Source organism: Danio rerio, chromosome 20 (genome assembly GCF_049306965.1).
Source record: "Danio rerio strain Tuebingen ecotype United States chromosome 20, GRCz12tu, whole genome shotgun sequence".
NCBI lineage: Eukaryota > Metazoa > Chordata > Actinopteri > Cypriniformes > Danionidae > Danio > Danio rerio.
This window is the reverse complement of record NC_133195.1, coordinates 38,560,020-38,578,061: the sequence shown is the minus strand read 5'-3', so window position 1 is coordinate 38,578,061 and position 18,042 is coordinate 38,560,020. Positions and strand designations below refer to the sequence as shown.

Sequence of the window (18,042 nt, the reverse complement as noted above, 5' to 3'; positions counted from 1 at the left end):
GAGGTGTGTGGCACATCTATCAGCAAGTCAATAAAAACCTAAAGCAGCACCCTCTACTAAACCAGGTTAAATCAGTCAGTTTGATCCACCAGATGCTCTTCAGCGCAAAAGGATGTGAAGACAATACCGTTTCTGCTGTATGTGGTTAACCACCACACATGAGTGCAGGCGATTCAAACGAGCTTCCTGTCAAACCTAAAGTGCTTCAACTATCGGAACAACTGCACTTGCAAAGAAGCATGAGAAACCGTCAGTCGGTGGCTGTGAAACAAAGCTGGCATACAACGTTCTGCCTCGCCTGTGTGCGTGTGCATGTGTGTGACCATCACTATGAACTCTATTCATTATCCAGAGTGAATCATCACAGTATGACATGCACAGATCCAGCACTCTGCCCACATACTACATATGAAAAAACCTATTAGAAAACACAGGCAGCACACAGGCCTTGACCCGCATCGGTAATGAGGTGACCTTGCGGTGTAAAAAAATGTTGGAGGGCAGTGTAATAAAAACCCTGACACAAGTGCTCTTAGATGTGTTTGGGAGCCAGTATTGAAGAAAAAACAAAACATGATGAAGAGCTAGAATATGTGTTATGCGTTTTAAACCGGAGTAACCAGAAAAGTTGGTCAGAGAGAGTGTTACTCAAAGCAACTTCCTGTTTAAAGAAACTAGACTAGGAACAAACAGCCTGATTTTAATAATTGCGTGGGGATTTTTATTATTACTTTAAATTAAACTACTACTGCATGCATTTTTGGGTTTATGATGGAAATTTGAACAAGAACATGATTAATCAACTAATTAAACTAATTAAAACACCAAAAGAAACACAATTGTTTATTAATTCAGCACATAAAATAAATTATTTTCTTTTTTGTTTTCTGCCACTTAATCTAAAGCAATATAAAGCAAGAGAAACATGCACTAGCTTGTTTCACTTCAAATATGTTAGGGCTAGGCGTTAATAATAAATGTTTACAGTATAACACTGCAATTTGTCTTTGTTTCATTAACTGAGTTTCTATTTTAATGTAAAGAAAATCTTTTCAAAGATAACAAAAAAAAAAAAAAAAAATATATATATATATATATATATATATATATATATATATATATATATATATATATATATATATATATATATATATATATATATATATATATATATATATATATAAAGATTAGGGTTCCAAATGCAAATTAGGTGAATTTCCAAGTTGTTTGAGTGGACCTTTGTAGTATTGGCAACCTAGCAACCAACAGTAAACAGGGCAAGCATAATGGAAACATGTCTAAGCTCACAAGACTAATCAGCTGTGTCAGAGTTTCTCCCATTATTCGCATTAACCATTTGTCGCAAATCCAAAACATCCTTATACGAGTGTAAACCTTTGTTCTTTTTACAAATTAATTGTTTTTAAAATGTTGTATTTTTATCACTAGTTCAACTTCTAACACAGGACAGTGTAAACTCAGCTATCGTTAAAGTTTATCCTCTTTTTTGTTCTTAAAGATTTTGTTGCGAAGTGAGAGAAACTAAAACTATTTAATAGAGCTTGTCAAGATACTTTTACTAGTTGAGCTGGGTAGATACAACGGAATTGGTATTTATTGACCGAACACCATTATCAATAACGTAAAAAAAAAAAAAAAAGTTCAATATAAAGTTTTGATATGAAGTGCTTTAGCTTTATTAAAATGTGGCTGCTGAGAGCGCGCAGAATCGCAGCAAATGTTTGTTCGTTTGTCATCCCCTGAGAAAACGGTTGATGGTCACTTAGGTATGAAAGACGCCAAAGGACTGCGAGCATTGAAAATGGTAAAAATCGTGCATTTCACATGCTTTTAGACGCAACATGTGAATAACAACATACGTGAAAATAAGTGTTGTGACAAGCAGCAGTAAAGAGATTGTAAATAAAAATAAAATAAACGAAAAATCTATGCAAGGATGTCGCCAGAGTGGCTTTTTGTTTTTTTCTTTTGTATCCCATCCATTAGCTCCTCATCTGAATAGGGCGTAATGTAGTCATCCAACTTAACAATTTGTATTGCTGCAATATGTATTTGAATAATGATGGTTGGTTCCTTTACTTGAAAGCTCAGATTTAATTAGCATAATTTGTTTTGTTTAGAGAGTTCGAGGTTCACTGTATCAGTCTTTTTATTCACATCTTACAGGCATTAAGGTTTGCTTTGATTGTTTAGCGTTTACTTTTTACCATTGCACACCTTTTGTAACATTTTATCAAGTTTAACAGACGTTTTTATTTTATATTAAAACATTAGAGATTGTTTTTTGTTTTTGACTACTAAAACTATTTGCCTTAGGAATGTTGGTCAATTAAAATAAAGTGATTAAATAAAAAATTTTAAAAAATCCTAATATTCCTAGGATTGCTAAAAAAAAAATATCGATACCGAATGATATGAAATATGATATCGGGATAATTTTTTTGCAATATTGCCCAGCCCTAATTTATACCTAGTAATATATTTCTTTAAATTATTTCAGAGATCATTTACAAAATGCAGTTTTGTTCCTGCTGAGGACACAGAAGGTATTTTATACATCATTCAAAAACAAACAAAACTGCTTCCACTGATTTCATTACAACCAAGTGCCACAAAAAAAAGAGAAAATTAACCCAGTATAAGGTGACAGAATTTTTATTGCATGTCAATTAAAAAGAGCCCCCCATGGCTTGGGGAATTAGATGAAATCAAAAGCGTCTGTGGTCTGCGATTAAACCATGTATGCTGCAATTATAGGCCATGCGAGTAGAACAATAATCCACTTTATCCATGGCTGAAAAGACCTCTGTTAGCCTCTGCCCGCTGAGCAGCTCATAAACAGAGCAGCAAATGAACTTTTGCATCTCGGCCTGGGCTTAAACAGAATTTGGTCATCCTCGGTTCTTGCGTACAGCCGCAGTACTTACAACTTCACAAATTACTGGTTTATTCACTTCCTAATGGGGTTCCCACAGTGACCGTATTTGTGTTTATCAAATCCTCATGTTACGAGAGGCACCGGCCTACACAACAACACTTCCTGCTTTGTGGAAGCTAAACACCACGGCTCTCATTCACAGCGTACAGCAGTCCTGTTTGTTGTAACACTGTCTGGCTAGCTTTTAAAGCTCATTTGCTTACACAGAAAGGAAATGCAACATACTGTGGCAAGAGTGAAGCTCATTGAGCCTATGCTCAACGCGGCAAACAAGAAGTGCAAGAATAGTAATGCAAGTGTAAATCTGATATTGCTGTTATGAACAGAAAGCCTCTAGTGCAGGTTTATCAGTGTTACCTTTTCTGGAGGAGAACGTATGCTTCCTTTTAGATCATCCACGTGTGCTTGAGTCTGAAAACAAAACAATAAGCAAATTAGTCGAGTTGTGGTGAATGAGCAAAACAAAACGCATATTTTAACATGGAGTAAAATGTAAATACCAATATTTTGACATGCAAATGTGTTTTTTACATTGTGAGCAAACCACAGCAGAGATATTTTCATTATAAAACGCAATATATCTATTTCTGATCCACCGTACTGCACAAGAGGATAATAATAATAATCATCATAATAAAATACTACAGAGGATGATGCGGTGGCGCAGTGGGTAGCATGTTCGCCTCACAGCAAGGTTCAAGCCTTGGCTGGGTGAGTTGGTATTTTTGTGTGGAGTTTGCATGTTCTCCCCGTGTTCACGTCGGTGTACTAAACGCTGCCTAAAACGTATGCTGACCAAAAAAGTCTGCTATTTTAACAGTATACAATACTTTGTAGAAATTCTGTTAATTAAACTGCACAACCTGAAATAAATAATGCTAACTAAAAGGATAAGAGTCGGCTCTCTAAAGAACAAACATGATTGATTTTATTTTATTTAGCATTTTTGCATAAGGGAAAAAGCTTGGTTATGGATGTGACATCTCTCCGTTATGGATGTGACGAATGTGAAATAGCCACTTGTGTGAGTTGAAAGAGACATTTGAGTATGTTACAGTATTACAGTATACAGTACAGCACACGGTTTCGCTATTTTGGTGAAAACTTTCATGACAAGGTTGAAATTTGCATGGAATTGCTCAACTTTTGATGTCCTCTTTGCGTCACTACTTTTTCCTACATATCGTAAATGCTAATGATCGCAACCATAAACAATGACATACAAATCAAAGTTTCAATAAATTTTATCATGAACAAAAAAATTTTTTAAATCTTCACAGATCCATAGTTTCATCTTAATGGCGGGTATTAATTATCTAGAGACATCAAAGTCAAATGCAACTAATGGCAACCCAAAACACTCTTGAGTACAGAAACCATCAGAGACCCAATCTCTCTAAAGAGAGCTCATATGCACATAACAGCAATACATGCAGTTTCTATGACACCTGGCTTTCAACAACCAAGTATGTTAGTAACTGGATATTAAAATGAGATGTCATAGATAAATGATGGGCGCTCATGCAGTTTCAACAATACGAATAAGGAAAGAAAACATTTAGACACCAGGCATTCATGCAAAGAATGATCATGACAAAAGCAAAAAACTTGTCACATGAGTTAAGAAACTCCTAAATTACTAATCCATTTGTCAAGAAAAATGACGCTGCCTTCATGATAAAGTCATCTATATGGCAGGTCTGCTCCATCAACACGTGTGGACCTTTTTTTCCTCTGAGAGGCTTGAAATGAGCTTTCCCTCTTTATCAGCACACAGTGATACTCACAAACACCCTCCCACCAGACGGCGTTCCGGTTACACACTCCTTCTTTGATTCTTTTTGGAAGATTTGGATTGCTGATCCCAATTAATACATCAGCTTCTTCTGCCCTCATGCATCGCAACAGTGCTAATAAACCTGACGGAGAAAGAGATAAAGAACTGCCTCCCTCTGGCTCGACTCCCATCTGTCAGTGTGCATAGTGCTCATGCTCCCCTTCCCCCCTCCCTAAACCTGAGGACAGGGCATGAACAGACCCCACGGGGTCTCTGCCATCGAGTCACAGGCCCTTATATGGGCATACGGCTGCTCGACGTGTGAGCCGGATGAGTGGTCTTCCCTTGCCTTGTCCGTCTCTGCACTTTTCTCACACACACAGATAAAAAAAGACATCACTGTATGCCTGTCATCTCCACACTCTGCAAAACCAAACCAGTGCAATTTCTGTATATAGGGGAAAAACTATAAAATGTATGTTTTACAAGAATTTTTGTCCAAACCATCTACAATAGTAATGCTAAAATTTTATAAAGAGTTTCTATTTTTTATACGTCGCAGCCAAACAACTTTATAAATTACTATGACGATCACCTCAGGTACTGATAATGTGCGTTATTCGATGTTAGGTGCTACTAATGCAAGTTTTAATAACATTTTAAGTCACACTTATTGCCATTCTGAATGAGGAATAGGGATGCAACGACTATAGATTTTGGTTGTTAGATTATTATCTGAAGAACAATCATGGTTAATTGATTTCAACACCACTAGTTTAGAAAAATCACATAAAAACGTCTTCCATTTTAAAATGTTATTTGTTGCTGACCAGTAACTAAATAATACAGCACAAAATAATATTAAAAACGAACAATAGTCAATTTCTCTTTGGACCTAAAAAATAAGTGAAAACAGTTTTTAGCATTTAAACATAAGTAATAATTTTACAGTGAGAATAAATGAGAGAACAATGAATACATAAATAAATAAATGCATTTGTTTAATGTAAATATCTAAGCTACACATTAGCTAAGTACTTCCCTTTTAAACAGTAACAAATGTAGTCAAAGGCTGCTGAACCTGTGTTTGAAAGTCACTTTTAATCAACTACATTACAAAATTGTTTGTTATTTTCCTTTCGTATTTTTTTTCTGTTTGGAGTAGAAATGTGCATATTCCATACAAATTACAGTATGAGGCTGATCGGTCCAATTCTTGTCACGTGACTCGCGGTACGCTCGCGGTCTTCTTTCAACTGGGAGCACCTGGAAAGCGCGAGTACATTGTGCATCAATCCCTATACGTGCGTGCAAGCTGCGCGCCTCCACTGGAAATAACAAACTTGCGCCCACAAAAGACGCAGTATGTGAACGGTCCTTAGTTAATAGCCTCAGCCATAGTTAATCCAGTGTGCGTGGGTATTAGTTTTGGTGTAAAAGCTTGGAACTTTAAACTAGCACATAGTTGGCATAACTTTGTTTAGTTGCAGCAGTTTTATTCCGTGCAGAAACATGGTGTTGAGAAGCCTTTTACGATTAATTAATAACGAATTAAAGCGTTGTTAATAGTAAAATCGGTTAATAATTGCATCCCTTATGTGAAATCAGATGATAATGAAAGTTGGGACTGTAACAGTGCGAACCAACAAACATGAGTCACTCAGCATCTTTTTAATAATTTTAAAGAGGTTTAATATGCATTAAACAGATTTTAAACCGTATCATTTTATTGATTCTAAATGCATAATTTACATTTCACTTTCGTGTAACGTCTGGTGCGAACAGTCAAATTGTTTGTCCCTGTAATCTTGTCATGTCGCATATGAGCAAATAGTCACGATATCTATTTTTTGTTGTGCAATATTTTGCACCAAAATATATTGTGATAAACGATATTATTGTCATTTTAAGATCATTTTATGCCACTTACTATATAATGCCAGAATGACAATATACTTTCATTACAATGCAAGTACACGCTTCTAATAAACACTTATTTTATTTATATGGATATTTAAATTTATTTATAGTAATTTTAACAATTTAATAATGAGGCATTAGAATCAGAATGTAAAAAAGGCATATCCTAAATAAATAATAATAAATATTAGTTAAAAAAAAAAGGCAAAAAGTAACAGAGGCTGCGGAATCTTCTATCAGATCTATTATTAGAACACCCATTTATAATTATAAAATTTATAGGAACAGCTGTAACATTGCAATTGCAAGATTGACACTGTTAAGTGTGCAGTATTTTGGTCAGATCATTTTTAGTCTTTGATGATCTGGGTTAAAGTAGTATGGGGATATCATCTCTGGTATTTCCCTCCCACCAGGTCCAGGTACTGGAATCAGGAAAAGAGAATTCCCAGAGAATAAACATGTTTTTCTGAACCCGCAGTGGAATTTTCCAGTGACCCCAATAACACAAGCTGTACTATGCTGAAAAGCAGTTATCGTTTGAGATTAAACTAAAAGGATGAAGCAGCCTCCCAGATTATCTGCTTTCAAACTGAATATTTCCGCTTGGTTTATGAAATATGAGAATCTCCGCAACAAGAAGCAATTCCAAGATTGCGGAAATTGAAGTAACGAACATTCAATGAAAGTAAGCTGAGCTGACACACGGACATGAATGCGTCTGCCAGGATGACAATAATCTCCATGACAACTCAAGTGCTATTATTGCACAGTGAAGCACATTTGAGTAACATCTTTCCTCTAAGGCAAGGACAGTATGGATGATGAACACATCTTGACCTAGAATCAAGTTGGGAGCGAAGTCTACAGTGAAGTCACGTCATTCTTGGCTGAATCTAGCATGTGTGATCACAAATCTAGATCACATTTTTGAACAATTATATCATAAATTACATCACATATTTGGCAGAAGTTTTTCTAAAGTAAAAGGTTACCCATGCACTCAGAAAAAGAGACTCCTTAAAGACCCTTTGCAATCAAAAGTACAATTTTGTGGCATGTCTAAATAACTCTATTGTCTTCCATGTACTACTATGGCAAGGCAAGGGAAGTTTATTTATATAGCACATTTCATACAAAGTGGCAATTCAAAGTGCTTTACATAAACAGGAATAAAAGAAAAAAATATATCTACAAATAGAAAAAAACAGATTAAAATGTGTTAAAACAGGTTATAAAGAATGTAAAAGACAAGAAAAACATAATAGTGCAATCTGTTGGATGTAGCACAGTGCTCATTCAGTAAAGGCACAGCTAAATCAGATTTTGTTAATCTTGATTTGAATGTGGCCAATGTTGGAGCATATCTGATCATTTCTAGTAGTTACTTGGTGGGGGGGAGAGTAATAACTGAAGGCCAATTCACCCTGCTTTGGCTGAACTCTTGGAATTTCTAGTTTATATGATCCTAATGATCTGAGTGATCTAATATGATGTTTTTCAGCCAATATTTCCTAATGGCAACTCAGTTAAGAGCACACAGTAATGTCAAATAGCGAACCATGATCATCCCAGTGTTGTTATGGCTAACTATCCATGAAAAAAAAAAAAATTACACAAGATACAGAAAAATAAGCACATATTTTAAAAAAAGTTTTTAAAAAATCTATTTCAGTTCAATGAGTTTAAGCTAATTTTTGTCTCTGACTCCAAATGACTCAAAATCAAGCAGTCTGGGAAAGAGCTATGCCCATTTTTAAAAGCATTAGATTCTGACCAGCTGCTAACCTCCAGGACAAAACTGTTTGCCTGCGAGAGGCAGATGGGCTCATCAAACGACCCAGGCCAAATGACCCGACAGCATGAAATATTCAAGCAAACAACTCCCAGTTCCCATTCTCACTTGGCTGGCACACAGAGCAGTAAACAGGAGTGTGATTAGTTGAATAATATCACAGCAATCATATCAGTGCAAGAACATAACATTACATCTGTTGACAAACTGTGGCTGCAGACTTAAAACGGATTACACCACTTGATCACTCTTTACTTACATTAAGCAGCACAGCCAGATGCAACTGTGGTGAAACAGATGGTGATCTGTTCCAAAAAAAACAATGTGCACATCATGAAACTGTAGCACCTCTAGGCAATAACTGGCCTTTTAGATGATGACATCATCAGGGCTCTAAAAGAGCGGGGTGTAATCATGAGGCAAGATTCATTTACAGCTGCACATTTTTTTTTTCAAATCCTTGATATGATTTAGGAAAGATGGAAATACATAAATGTATATACGGTTTAGATTTGTAATCATGTACAACTATGTTAAATTAGGAATCTATTCTAGACATCAGTTTTGTCCATCATTAGAGAAAGGGTAAAGTGTTTTAACCCAGACATAAAGGCAACACATCAGCCATTCAAAAAGCTCTTAAGAGCCACTCTCCGCAGTTCATCCAGGGGTTAAGATGCATGAAGAGTCAATGAGGTGTAAAACTTCAAAACCACTACAGAACACAAGTGTGGATGCTGGACGGACAAGAAAAGAAGGAAATGCAGGGAAATACAACAGCACAGCAATTGCAAATTTGAACAGATCTGATTCTCATTGTAATGTGTTTTTTCCACTTCTAAACTGGTGGCATGCCAAAGATAACATTTAGAATTAAGAAGCAGGAGACTGCTTAACTGCAAGCATAGCAAAAATAGCCTGGATGGCTAATCTTACAAGAAAGTGATTTTAGTGATGGCTCAGTAGAGTGGGATTTGAAGTTTGACTATGGGGGTTCCTGTAATCATGTTTGCTTTAAAAAGCTAAGTAAATTCACAAGTAGCTCACAGCAAACAATTGTAAACTGTAGCAAATCCTGCCTCTCACTAACAGTCCACACTAAAGGTGTCAAAATTAATTGTTTCTTAGGTGCACCGCAATGCAGACGTGGACAATCTGGTATTGGTTCAGTAATAGATCATAACCGGTTAAAAAAAATTTTAATAATCTTATAAAACATACAATTCCAAACCATATAAATGAATCTGAAATTAATTGTTTTACATGACTTTCAGACATTGCACATGCAGCACACATGATGTATTTGAGTGTCTCTCAAAAAATGACGTCTCATCTCACAATAATTACATTACATGGAAGGGGGGGTTGCAAAAAAAAAAATGGAAAAAAAATTTCGCGAAAAACTAGGGGGTTTTAAAAACACAGAAACTCTGCAAAATTCACTGTGTGTGTTTGCTAGACAGTCTTTTTACTGAAACTGAAGTACAGCAGAAGCCCTGTTTCACTGTTATGGAAAAAATGAAAGTAAACTCTATTTCTCTCTCTCTCTCACTGTGGATCTTTGACCTGTTGACATGAGGTAACATTTCCTCTCCTCTTGGCCGTTACAGTGTTACTTCCATTAGAGTGCGTGTCTGCAGAGCGCGTTTTCTCCTATCATGGATCAGCTGTGATCGCCACTGCCTTTTATCAGTGTCACTCATTGGTGAACAGCAGCAGAGCGTTATAGCCAATCGCAGCCTTTTCTGTTGAGCATGTGACCAATAATAGGGGTGTAAGAATTTGCTTGACAAGGCTTAGAAAGTGAGCGGGATCTTTACATTTGTTCATTTGCTATAAATGCTCATGCTGTTATGCGCATGTACTTGAGTTTTTTAAAGGTATAGTTCATATATCTGACTGTTTGTATAAAAGCACAACATTTTATTAAAAATAATATATAAATCTAAATATATTTATACATTTTAACACAAGAATTGTTGTGCTGTGAAGTAAAATATATAATTGTGATATATTTATGTTACACTGCTCATCCCTAATTAAAGGACGCAGCCCAAAAAAATTGCTATTAATTACGCATTCACAAGCATTGAGCACTGATCTGTGTGTATATGCCCACGTACTGGCACTGAGGAAAAGAAAACAAAAAAGTCACTATTTTTGCTTTATGTGCACACAAAGGTTTTCTAGTAGCTTAATAATATTACAACTGAATCAGTAAAAACACATAGTTTGTCTTGACCATGTTTCTTCCTTTTTGGACTGTGAATCAATCAGAGTCATTGCTATCTATGGAGGATCAGGGAGCTCTCAAATTTAACCTAAAATTTCTTAAATTTCTTAAAAATCTTAAATTTGTGTTCTGATGATGAACAAAGGTCTCAGGGGTTTGGAACAACATGAGGGTGAGCAATTAATAACATAATTTTAATTTTTGGATGAACTAACCCTTTAGTCACGATAAAAGCCAATTCATTTGACAAACAGAAATATTGATGCATGGTTCAGTGATTTGGTGTTACAGTACATGCACACAAATCAGCATTTCTTATAAAGACCAATCAAATAAGCTGTTTTTGTTACGTTGATGTGACGTTAATTTATTAGTAGAAAAAGCTCATTTCAAATTTTAAAAGTTAATATAGTTTGTACATTAAGATATAAAACAGATTTGGAGTCCAAATTTTGTACTACTGTATATAATGTCTCAGCTTCTCTCTCTCTTTCACACACAGAAATGCAATGCTAGAGAATATTAGGTGACAGAGATATTTCTCTGCTGTAACATCTATGAAATGTAGCAAAGTGACCTTACTTGATGATGTGTGGGTGTTCACAAGATTTAGTAGCTCAGTGTGGTTTGTCAGAAACACCGGAGCAGTGCAGAAAACACAGTGAAAGGACACCACACAATAAGCCTGAAAGTCTAGCCTAACCAATAACAGTGTAGTAAAAACAACCATTTCCTGTCTCCACAACAAGTCCATTTGCTGCAAGCCGATCATCACTGGTGGTTGTTTTGCATTCTGCTGTTGCTAATATTATAGCACTTACTGACCTCATGAGAGGGCATCTAAACATCGCTTAATAAAAAAATATCAGATCCTGTAAAGTTTACCATTTATCCCAAATCATATGCTCCCTGATGCATCCATATAATTCTGGAAAGTACAGTTCTGCCCCTAAGAGCAAACTGCACTCCCAGATGGTGTTCAGCATGCTTAACTGAACTGAAACCGTCAAAGTATCGCACTTATTTGCACCACACAGACAGAACAGAGCCTTTTGAGCTTCGATTTAAACCATGCTGTGCATGAAGATTACAAGTATATAAAACATATTATTTCATACCATATTAATCTGATTAAAGGAATGGTTTACTCAAACATTACCTTCAAGATTATCATATCTGTCAACATTGAGATGTGAAAATAAGTCTACCCAATTTAGAGCTGCAACTAATGATTATTTTAATAATCGATTAATCTGTCGATTACTTCTTCGATTAATCAATGAATCGCATAAAAAGGCATTAATTTGTAACCCTTTATTCAAAAGAGCTGTTTATAATAATAATAATACAAAATAATAATAATAATAATAATAATACAAAAAGCTAACTAAGAAGTTTTGTCCTGTTTTTAATCTAAATATCTAAAAAAACATCTTAAAGATACATAATAGACACAAAGTAGCATAAGAAATTATGTATTTTTTCTGGAAAAAAAAAACACCTCAAAATTAAGTGATTGTTTGCTTAAAACAAGCAAATTTATTTGCCAATGAGGTAAGAAAAATAATTGTAATGAGAGAAGTTTTACGCATCACTTAATTTTCTCAAGCCGTTTTTCTTGTCTTGATTTAAGATTTTATAGATATTTTGACTAAGTGTATATATACACCACTTTCGTGGTGACGTGTCAAGTTTGCCACGTGACACACAGCAGCGCTCTATGACAGATGTGTCCCTTTTATTATGCTTTTCCATTTTATTTCAACATATTCACATGCCTGCTCATCATGTCATCTGCTACCTGATATTCCAATTTACAAAGACAAATGGTCAAATGGAATAAAAGTAGGATTCTGTAGTGATTCACCGAACTCTGCATCAGTGCAAAAGAGCGACGTGTTCACTCCGCTCCGCGTTGAACTGAAATTTTTTTTTAATAATCAAACGTCCACGTCACGCAACACAACAAACCGATTATGAAATTCGTTGCTAACGTTTTTAGTAAACGATTTTTATCGATTTAATCCATTCGTTGTTGCAGCCCTAACACAATTTACCTGTACCGCATGTCTTTGGACTTGTGGTGGGAAAAAAAGCACCCAGAGGAAACCAACAGAAACGACAACTGACCCAAAGCTCGAACCAGCGACCTTTTTGCTGTGAGGTGCAAGTGCTTTCCATTGCACCACAGTGCAGCCCCAGAATCAGAAACATGTTTTATTATTATTATTGTTATTATTATTATTTTTCAAAATAGTATACATTAGAAAAAGCTGAAAACAAATTAGCAAACAGTTTAGCCTATTTAAATAAATAGATATTATAAAGAAATATAATCAAGTTGTCAAATCTCATTAACCTTTTCTTCACTGTATAATTAAAACATTCTGATTAAAGAAAATTAATCTCCTTTAGAATTTTCATTTGATTACATTAAATAACAGAGGTGTCACTTTAAAAATGCACACTTCTTTAATGAAAGCATTCGATTACTTTCCTAACTTATTATGCTCGTTTAAGAGTAAATTAGTTGTGTTTAAAAGAAAACCCACCAAGAACGACATGTTTAGATGTTGTAATTATTATTATTATATGTATATGTCTGTTTAAACACGCACCCAAACCCCAGACTTTGCTCCTCTTTAAATCGCATGTACAGAATTCGTTTGAGAAACAGCGTCTATTTATCACTATGGAGCACGTCAGCATGAACTGACTGTTTTGAGGATTGCATAAGAGAGCCAATGGCGCCTGTAATGGAAAGGAAGGTAATCCCACAGTTTTGATATTCATTTCAAAGTGTTTTCATGCCTAAATAAAACGAAAGCACAGAACAAATTCACATTTAAGAACAAGGGGCGTCTCCTTGAAACTACAAGAGAAATACAGGAAAATACCTTTACAAGATGATAGCGGGATAGAATTGTTAAATAAGAAAGAATCCAGAGAAAAACGGGAGGGTTGGCAGGTATGATGATTATGGATCTTTATCTTTATGGGTTTCCTTTTTCCTGTTGAACACAAAAGATGAGATTTTAAAAAGATATGAGAAACCTGTAACCACCGACTTCCATAGTTGGAAAAAAAATATACTATGAACGTCAGTGTTTAACGTTTTCTAACATTTTTCAAAATGACTTATTTTGTGTTCAACAGAAAAGGTTAGTGATGTGAAGGGTGAGAAAAATGATGAAAGTCTTCTGTTTTGCTATCGATTAAATTGTGCGAGTGAAATGTAATTTTTTATCTTACCTTAACATTTTGATATGTAAATATTTTCATAAACACAACATGAGCCACCTGTAAGAAAGAAAGTGACCTAGATGACTGATATTCAAAACTAAGCAAGTGCTTTGTTTACAATTAGTATATCTGCTGTCCCACTTTCAGTTTCCTTTTTTGACTGAGGAACATAGAAACATAGCAGCTGATAAAGATACCTGGATTTTTTTAATTCAAATGATTAGAGGGTGGGGGGAATACAACGGATTACATGGAAACTATTTTAGTAGTCACTGTCATAAATGCTATGTCTTTAACTTTGCCAGACATGTCTATTTTATATAATTATACTAAAACCACAGAGTTTGTTACAACACCTACACATCATAGACTCCAAAATTAAAGCGCATTCAATTCTCAGATAAAATACTTTTTAATGAACCTACAGAATTTCAGTACAGCTCGCAAACTGCAGAGGTCTGGTCTAAAGCATAATCAAATATTTAGTGGCAGTCTGGTGCAGAAAGGTCAGTGAGCCATGCGCAAGTGCATTTTTGTTTACTTTAAGACGCTCTCAGAAAGCCAGACGGAGCTTAAACCTGCTTCTTAAACTGACACCTGACACACACACACACACACACACACACACACAATATTAGATGTAATGCAGTCTGCAGGACAAAAAGGCCTGACATGAAAATAAGGCTTCAACCAAGAGACTTGTAAAGAGCATAAAAGGGCTACTCCACCCTATAAAACATAACAGAGACACCACAGGGCGAGACCTCATGGTTTCATCCATTTTTAAAGACCTCTCTGTTTTGACTGTGGAGGAGAGCAAGCCTAAAATTGGGCTAAGAGAACTGTGCCTCCCTCAGGCTGCAGCAAATGTGACTGAGGCTTAAAGGAGGCTGGTTGACTTTTTTTGCCCCTACATGGGCAATGGTGGGCGGGCAGTTTGGCAAGAGGCAGGGCGACATAAACACTGCCACAACAGTTGTCTTGCTTCCTCTGCCGTAACACTGTGCTCATAGGGTCATGAAGGGTGGAGCAACACTTCCAAAACAACGCATCCCATTCAAACACCACATATGAACCTCTAGTCCTAAAAGTATGAATGTTTATAGTGTCTAAAGAAATTCAGATCATTCAGATAATGGTTTCTATTCACTTAACCAGGCAAAACTTCAGCTAGCCAATCTTCTTGGCATTTTGGTATATCGAACCGAGGAAAAAGCGCGAAAAACACAAAATAGCCTCAGTGTGTAAAGTGATGGGGGATTGGTATTCAGCGGCAGCCTCAGCAGTCAGTCATAAAGTGTGTAGAACTTGGAGGCGTACAATTCTTCATACAGTCTGCTTCTGGTCTGAACAGCACTTCTGTTCTTTGAACACAACATCTCAAAAGCTCTGAGATACAAAGAGCTATGTCTCAAAAGTCTATGGGAAAGAGCTTATTTTAGGCCTTTGTTGCGTTATCTAACAAGGGCCGCACAGTTGCATTTCCACTGACGGGCCAGTGCAAGACAGGGCTTTTATCGGGCCTGGCCGTGCCATTAGCTCGGGAGCATGAGCAGTGAGGCTGAAATCATGTTGCGTTTCCACTGTCAGGCAAGTAGCTCCGCCAGAAAGTCCACCGAATCAAACGTCACACAACCTGCCCAGTTCAGTGGAAATCAGGCAGGCAGATAAAGCACACCATCGCATCATCACAAAACGATTAATAAGCAGACAACCAAAACAAACAAATGACACATAACTGTACAGCATTACGTTTTATGTCTATACGCAGAGATCTATGTATTGTCATTCATTATATTTGTTTACTTGCCAACAGACTGTTGGCATCGTGCAGAGTCGCCACTAACAGAGGAGGGTTGATTGCTTGAGGGGGCTAATAATATCGAGCTATTAAGATAGGTTTCAAAATATTTAAACCTAAAAGGATCAGGACACCCTGGAGAACTTTTTTTTTTTATATTAACAGATGTGTGTGTGTGTTGAGCATCAGTTAAGACAATGTTAGCACCTGTCAGCTTTAATTGTGGGGAAAACTGGATAATTTTCAGCTTTTGTCAGCTAATTTCAGCTTCCGGGTTTAAAATGATTTTTGGGGCGGGATCAAAATCGGCGACGTAGCGCAGTACTGCAAGTGCAATGATGACGCGTCGGTTTCTCATTATTATTCATATCGGAGTTTTCTTATCCAATGAGAAGAGTCGGCTGCTTAATTATTCATGAGAGCACGTGCTTTCCGAGGGAAGGCATGCCAGTTTCAAGCGAGCTGAGAGTCAACAGACTTTAACAGACTTTAAGTATTAACAGACTTTAAGTATGTTCTGTTTGTTAATTCACAGTAAAGTGATGACATAAGAATATGACTATTGATCATTCTAAAGTTGAAATATTATGATTGAGATATATGCTTGTCATTTGTCATTGACAACATTATTAGACCATTTTTATCACTAGTAAAATGAGACATTTGTTATTATCAGATTTCTCTTGCATTATATAGGCTAGAGTAGTTATACTGACACTGTAAACATTTATTTGCATGCAAAATGCAGAATACACATTGTATTCGCTAGGAAAGAAAAGACAAAGCGCTTGTCATAATCATACCTCTAAAAAGCGATATGAAAAAACATACATGCAAATCATGCTTCTCTCGCAGCTCACAAACAATCAATCTGTGCAACAAACTGAACATTATTCACAACTTTATTACCTGTTATTCACAGCATATGCAGGTTCTGTTCAGTAAAGGATCATTGGCATGCACTCGCATGTCCTCTCGGTTGTAAACAAACTCACATGTTATTTGTAAATGTGTCATTACATTAAGAGAGAAAAACATTTTTGGGTGAATTAAAGCATATAAATACTGCAAGTACCACTTTTAATTAGCGCCATTTGGAGGTGTCCATTAGGCTTGGGCGGTATTACGGTATTATGGTATACCGCGGGATCTAAAAATAGCAACGGTGTCAGTTTCAATACCGTTATACCGTCATAAAATATTAAATATCCTTTATTTAATGCCTACAAAAACGTATGTGTGGTTGTCATCACGGGACAGTGTGGAGGAGAGAGGGAAAGGAAGGGGGAGGGAGAGAAGGGGGAGAGGGAGGGGGAGAGGTGACGTGACGAGTTGCGCTTCAAAGTGTCCTGCAGTTTGGCAGTTTCGACTGAACAGAAGGGAGACGTGGTTAATATGAACGAGAGGTCTGCATTAGAGCTAAAGATCTTTGACCGAACCCGGCGAGACCCGAAAAAATCCAAATCCCTGCATTAAAATCCATCCCTGCAAAGGTGAAACAAATGATGACGAAGTAGTAAAAAAAGAGAATTTTGACGGCGGTCAAGTCAGTCACTAGCTCAGAAGGAGCGGGTATTCCAGCCGCAGGTATTTCGCGGTCGCTCATACACTGCGTATTACGGTAGAGCCCTAAACCGCAAGCTGAAAAGGTAAAAAGAAGAGGCCATTCGCTAAAGTGAAACTGCTGTCATCGAAAATTAAATGCATGTTCCTGACTGGTAGAAGATGAACAAACAATCCTACCAAAAACTTGCAAAATCAGCCAGATCAGAACTCTGCATCTCGACCTGTAGCCGCAGGAAAGGGTGTTCAGCTGCTGGACGCACATGAGTGAGAGACTGCGCTAAAGCCTGTGGATTTAATAATGTTCCTCCACAAACACACGTAGCCTAATCTTGGTGCGTAAAGGGTTTTTAAATTATAAATAAATATTAATTAAACCATATAATCATAATGTAGACAGAGTATACAGACTAATGGTGGCATTATTCTTTTATTATTCAGCTTCACCGCCGCCTTAATGCCAGATTGTGAAGAGAAGTGGAGAAACACATCTTGCAGAGCCTTTATCTTAATTTCGTTATTGCCAAAATACCCGTCACCATTTAGAGTTTATTTTAATTTGATTTGTTAAGCAAGATTACTTTTCATTGGTGTGTAGGCTAATTTAAAGGCTAAGTGTACCTAGACCTATAGAGTGCTGAGATGTTACGATGTTACAGCTGTAGGACTTATTTTATTTCTTTGTTCCAACTTTCAAGTGGCCTATAGTCTACGCTTGTTACGAATACATAATGTTAAAACATATAAATGA

General features: G+C 36.4%; 1 protein-coding gene across 16 annotated transcripts in view; it reads right to left on the bottom strand.

Moving 5' to 3' along the window:
• Positions 1-18,042, bottom strand: part of fam49a (family with sequence similarity 49 member A) — a 41,578-nt gene that overhangs the window by 11,060 nt on the left and 12,476 nt on the right. For 4 of the 16 annotated variants that reach the window (XM_073932209.1, XM_073932206.1, XM_073932212.1 and 1 more), the window contains exons 2-4: positions 13,937-13,984; positions 13,582-13,695; positions 3,317-3,370 (exon numbers count right to left, since the gene is read on the bottom strand). Coding sequence is in view for 1 of the 16 variants with exons in the window: in NM_001324495.1 (NP_001311424.1) it covers positions 3,317-3,370; positions 4,747-4,855 (163 nt within the window). In the remaining 15 variants the exon portion in view is untranslated. 16 annotated transcript variants of the gene reach the window in all.